The sequence below is a fragment of the Magallana gigas genome, chromosome 7 (assembly GCF_963853765.1).
Source record: "Magallana gigas chromosome 7, xbMagGiga1.1, whole genome shotgun sequence".
Classification (NCBI taxonomy): domain Eukaryota; kingdom Metazoa; phylum Mollusca; class Bivalvia; order Ostreida; family Ostreidae; genus Magallana; species Magallana gigas.
In genome coordinates, this window is record NC_088859.1 from 32,188,078 (window position 1) to 32,194,077 (window position 6,000).

At 32.0% G+C, this 6,000-nt stretch overlaps 1 protein-coding gene across 1 annotated transcript; it reads right to left on the bottom strand.

The window, feature by feature from the left end:
- Positions 1-75: 75 nt before the first annotated feature.
- LOC105333736 (intraflagellar transport protein 74 homolog) lies at positions 76-6,000 on the bottom strand. Its single transcript, XM_011436881.4, has 23 exons — positions 5,882-6,000; positions 5,434-5,501; positions 5,101-5,147; positions 4,923-4,977; positions 4,644-4,721; positions 4,468-4,516; positions 4,229-4,327; positions 4,047-4,107; positions 3,861-3,920; positions 3,703-3,764; positions 3,519-3,597; positions 3,257-3,379; positions 3,023-3,056; positions 2,765-2,915; positions 2,246-2,325; positions 2,030-2,083; positions 1,882-1,922; positions 1,696-1,752; positions 1,295-1,415; positions 1,045-1,208; positions 685-810; positions 413-473; positions 76-281 (listed from the first exon to the last, which is right to left on the bottom strand). Exons 1-23 carry the CDS (start codon positions 5,983-5,985, stop codon positions 163-165), a joined length of 1,893 nt encoding a protein of 630 aa, XP_011435183.2. The 5' UTR covers positions 5,986-6,000; the 3' UTR covers positions 76-162.

Genomic DNA, 6,000 nt, shown 5'->3' on the forward strand with positions numbered 1-6,000 from the left:
AGAGTGCTACCAAGAAAGACAACTCTCTAAGAACAACAACTCCTCTAAGTTGTAACACAAATGAAAGGATACAAGTATAATAAATGGACGGATTTATTCAATAAATACAAATAATCACAGCGTCAATGACAGATCTACTTTATGTCTATATTAAATGTCTCTCTACATGCTGGTTTTTCCTGCCATCTGTTTCTGCAGTATGGTGTTGAAGTCGGAAATAACGGATGAAACTCGCTTTGATATGGCCCTGTAGTCACACTCCATGGTTTTGGTGTTGATAACTGACAATTAAGTTAAGGCAAAAACATACCAAAACAAAAATATAATTGTTTTCATTAATTCTCTTGCAGTAGAATAACTAGTTAACATGATACATGAACCATTATTGATGTTTTCAGAAAATAAAGGATACATTCTTTCATCACAAAGTTATTCTGTTCATGGTGTTGCCATTTCTTCTCCAAATTGCCAAGCTGTCAAAATTCAGATAAAATGGTTAAATTTTTGGACCATTTTGAAGTGACTTAAAATCTGTCATTAAAATACTCTCATAAATCTGTCTATGTGTAAGGGAAAATACTACAACGCAAAAAATATGGATGCTTAATTATTAAACTCAAACAAAAAGCTGCATATTGGGCTTAAAATGATAAACAACTCTCAGACTAATGTAAAAGTTCAAACCTGTACAAATGTTTCATTTTCATTCAGCTGTGCCTTCATGCCCTCGTATTTACTAGTCAGTTGTTGCATGGTCTTCTTGAATGTGTCTCTCCTTCTCTGCAAGCTCACTCTGTCATCCATCAGTTTCTATAAAAAGATTGACATTGAAACAATGAAAAAACTGTGAGCCAATACCTAAAGGTAGAGATTTACAGAAAGAATATGATCTGAACCTGCAAAAAGTGAGACAAAACACCCTTTCAGAAATACATGTATTATCTTTGAAAAGAAGTATTTTAGCTAAACATGAAAGAGATGAGTATATATTAAACAATGTTTAAATAGTAAAATTTCATTAATAAAACCCTGTCAAACACCCACCCTCCTCTTTTTCTCAGCCTCCTCTTTCAGTGAGCTGAGGTCAGAATAGATTTCTAGCTCTTTTTCCATTGTGGCTGTCTTCTCCTTGAGCATCACCAATTCTGTGTTAATCTTCTCTTCCAGCTGTTCCACTTTCTGTAGATCTGACTGCAGTTTGTCACTCTCTGTAACAAAGCATTCATCATTTTATCTGACACTTACAATGGAAGTGTGTTAAGATACAGGAACTTTGCTTTTGGATGAATCATACCTGCTGCTAGTCCTACAGTAGTTTGTTCGGACTTCTTCATTTCACCAGTCTTAAACTCCAGATCTTCTTTCATGGTACCCAACTCCTGGGGAGTGGGTAGAGCAGTGAATCGACTCATGTTCTACAAATACAGCAGAGTGGTTTGAACATATTTTATTGTATATATTATATACAGTACTAGGTTTAAACACAAGTTCAAACCTAACAAAAGTTCAAACCTATTTGGTTGGTAACTTACTAGGTACTCAACTTACACACGTGCAAGTGCATAAACTAGCTCTTTCATGGCAAGTCAATAGCCAAAAGATACGGTAATCAAAGAACCAAGTTAAATACAATGCATAGTTTTTTATCAGCTTTTTTAAATACTTTTCGAAATAATTGTTGGTAATAATACTTACTCGGCTTGTATGCTCAAGTAGGGATACAATATTCTGTTCTGTTTGTTTGAGTTTTTCCTAGATGATAGAAAATAAACAAATTTTAATGACTTCTAATCTTTCAGATAACTTAAAAATGATATTTAAAGCTTTCTTGACATCATATATAGCTGATTCTTAGAACATACATGTATATTTAAAACTTACCATTTCTTGCACTTTTGACTCCTCAAAGTTATTAAGGAATTCTATTTAAAAATAAAGAAATAAATATCAAAATGTTTATACATTTGTCTCTTGAAAAATGCTAAACCATATTTGAGATTAAAATCTTAAATACAAGTTTAGAACTTACCATCAATAGTTTCTTCTCTTTTCTTTAACTCCTTGTACTTCTGATTTCTCTCCCCTTGACACGTAACATTATTGATTAGAATTTTTTATTATATCCAAGATCTAATATAATGCACTGTTAAACTTTTCAGTTTAAATTGTATCAAACAGTTAATACATTTCACTTTCTTTAAATAATGTTTTCACCATTAGTTTCCCTTTACTCCATTGAATTTACCTTGATTTTCTTCAATATCGAGGTCAAGTTGCCTTATCTCTTCTTCAATATTTTCTATCTTCTCCTTTAGTTCATTAGTCCTTCAAAATCAATTTCAAATTTTAGCAATGATGATTAAACATTTAATACCTCCTTTTAAAATTCAGGGCTGCGTTTTACAAAAGAACTTACGACTTACGACCAAATTAATGAATGCTAATTAAACACCAACTAATCAATGAATTATTCTTATGGCTGGAAAATATAATTATGGGAATTGAAATATTTATAAACAAATGGTTTTATGTCAATTTTGTTCTTTAAAGATCATTTTACGAGGCTGTAAATATTTACGACTTTGTCGTAAGTCCTTTTGTAAAATGCAGCCCAGATTTTTTCATTTTTTTGGTCCACAGAAATAGGTACATGCATTGACAACTTGTCATTTATTTCAAAAAGACTTAAGTTATATTAAATATTACTCAAATAATTTTGGGAAAAGAAAATTTACATGCAACATGTTGAAGGGAGATAACTCACTGTCTTTCCAAGCTGGCAATTTCCTGGTTATCTTCCTTGACTTGTTTCAGCAGCCTCTCCCTCTCTTCAGCAGGGGACTGTTTGTTCCTGGTCTCCTCCAGGTAATTATCTCTCTGGATCTCCAGGTCATTAATCTGGTCATACAGCCTCACTGTAATCATATTCAATCCATTTTACAGACAGTGAACAAAATCAATTTCTAAGCTCATCAATAATTAAGTCCCAATATCTCTTAACAGAAAAATGAAAATCACATACCTGCTTCTTGTTTAACTTGAGACATTGACAGTTCCTGAAAAAATATAAATTTTTCACTTTCTGTGGTATTTTCATCACATTTGTTAAAATCTAAATGTTAATCATTTTATACTAAAATTTGTAATTCTTTCTCCTTTCTTTTGGTGTTCTCTCCTAATGTTTTTACAGACTTTAAAATAAAAAATTTATGAAAACAAATTCTTTTTAAATCTAAGAAATGGATCAAATGAGTACCTCTTGAAGGTTTCCTATTTTTGAGTTGAGTACATCTAACTCTTGTTGCGATTTTTCCAGCTGTCTTAACATATGTTCATTCATGTCCTTCAGAGCAAAGTATTTCTGCCTCATGTCCGGGTCCTAGAAAAGAAAAAGAATTAGATAAAGTTAGATATTTTTTGGGAATTCTTGTGTACTTAGAAAATACAAATGTACAAGCAAACACAGTTTGGTTTTAGTCTTTTGGCTATAACATAGGTAATACATATTAAATACATACCATATCATTAACCAAGTTATCTGCCATGCGCTTTTCTTGGTCCAATTCTGTTTCTAACTGTCGAATTCTATCTTCTTTCCTATCAATGATAAAATTATACATGTATAAGATGTCATTGAGAATAAAGATGATTTTAACAAGATGAGATAAAAAATATCATTACTGCTTCAACAATAAAACTTACTCTTTCTTTACTTCAAACAAATCCTCAATTTTCTTTGCCTCTCTTTCATTGTTGGCTCTGAGCTGTAAATTTTAGCAAAAATAAAGTAAATTCAGGTAATGTTGTTTGATAATAAAATAGATATGTATGAGATATTTTGTTTAAAACCAATCACTTACATCATTCAAGTCAAATTCCACATCTTGAATATCTTCATCTGTAGTTAGTTTGTCTACAAGCTGAAAAAAAAAAACATATGTTGGTGTGTGTTTAATGCCATGTTACAGGTACATGCACTCAGTGTCTTTTGAAAACTATTCAATACTAAAGACTTTTTAAAAAATACTCCATCATCTCCGGCTTACTGTGTTGTAATCTCCTAGTTCCCCTTGTAAATCTCTTATTTCGCTAGCCAGTGATTCAGCTCTAAAAATATAATGTCAAATTGTCAATGAGAATGATACACTGTATAAAGTTGAAATGTTAAAACTTTGCTGAAGAAAATAAACTTGCAAAAAAATCCCTTTTAAAGAAATTTTCAACCTACCTTTTCTCATATGTAAGAAATGATGAATTCTCTTCGGAGGAATTTTCTATCTCTTTCTTTAGTCTAGCATTTTCAGCATTTAAATCATTTAGTTTCCCTCTGTGTAATAGAAAATAAATGTAGAATAACGAGATAGATTCAATGTAATAAAATTGAACAGGAAAGTTAATTGGGGGAGGAGGGTGTTAAAAGTGCAGTGATAGAGGCATGTGCAAGTATATATAAAGGGTTATGAATACCTGATAAGACCCAGGTAATAAGTTTTGTCCTGGACCATTCTTTGTGAACCTGTTTAATAATAAACATACCAGATTATTTCATTAAAACATGACCAACAAAAACTTCAACATTTCATTTACACAAAACATAGAAAATAAAATGGTTTGACAAAAGAGGAAGTAAAGAGCACCGATACCTTTTACTCCTGTCTTCATTCCACCTAAACCTTGCTGTGTCATTGGCCTGTCAACCACAGTGATCTGAGATGACAATGCTGAAAAATATTTTGTTTTTATGTCTCTCTTATTATGTCAATTTTCATATCAAAACTAATTACTGGTATACAATTAAATATGGATGCAAAGAGCCACTAGAAAAAAATTTAAAGCGAGATAATAGTCAATGAATGTATTTTTTTTTCATCATAAAAAGGCCCTTAGTTCACAATCATTAAGTTTTAAGCTAATTGACATACCAACACCCCCTCCTGTCTGGCCACCTCTAGTTCCAGGACGAGCTGTACCTGGGTTCTACAGAAAAGGAATTTCTATCTTTCAATTCAATTGAATTTAAAAAGTACACAGTTATCAAAATACATGGGGCCCAATATCACAAGGGTTGTCTGCATTTTATCTAATAATTGAAAAACTTACCATTGCAGTTGTAAGGCGAGTTGCAGTACCAGGCTGTAGTCCTGGTGCTATAAAAACAATACAATTTAAATAAGTTTACATAGATAAACAGACAATATCCAACTTTCAGTTCAACATGCTAGTTCATTAAAGTTACAATTAAAATCAGATCTTTGATCCTTAAAACAATATACTTTTGGTTTAAGATCATTATATCAGTTCGCTAAAATGTAGTTCTCAAAGTAAGCATGGTAAGGTTGGTCCCGTACCATTTTTCAACAAAAAATATGCTAATGGCGGAGTTGCCAATCTCTGTTTCTTATGCCTCTGATTTAACACTCTGATTTCTCATACCTGCTGTCCCTGGGGGCCTTGCCCCCGTCCTTGGTCGGCTGCCACTTGCTGTAGGTACTCTTCCACTCCTAGTAAAAATATATTGAGTAAATCATTTTTCTTTATCAACTGTATCATGTAGTTGTGTCAATGTGTCTTCTGTGATTATTAACCTGAGTAATGTAGGATATGAAAGGCTTTTTTTCTCCTTAAGTAAACAAAATTCTAGCTATGGCTAAAATATCTACTTGTGATAATTATCATGATTGTGTCGTCCTGTTTCCAATACCATAGCAATGTCTATAGCTCGAAAAATATTTTCATATGATAAAACATTTCCTATCCATATCAATTCAAGTTATTTGATTAATTCTGATATTTAAAACAACGGTCCATAATTTCGTTTTTTTGAAACTGATAGGAAGATATTGCAAATGAAAATTGAATAACTGTAAAATTTCATATTTACATTTTTCTTAAACGTTGTCTGTTGACAGGAAATTCACTGGAATTCGGAAGCACTGAATTGTGGGTAAAAGAGGTGCGCGTTAGATAGATTGAACCATGGTTCATTCGGTTCGGCTATAT

Excerpts from the sequence above, each read along its gene's own strand:
- LOC105333736 (XM_011436881.4), bottom strand. The coding sequence starts at position 5,985 with ATGAACCATGGTTCAATCTATCTAACGCGCACCTCTTTTACCCACAAT. Across the intron at positions 4,978-5,100 it reads CTCGCCTTACAACTGCAATG|AACCCAGGTACAGCTCGTCC; the intron begins GTAAGTTTTTCA and ends CCTTTTCTGTAG. Across the intron at positions 3,380-3,518 it reads ATAACTTGGTTAATGATATG|GACCCGGACATGAGGCAGAA; the intron begins GTATGTATTTAA and ends TTTCTTTTCTAG.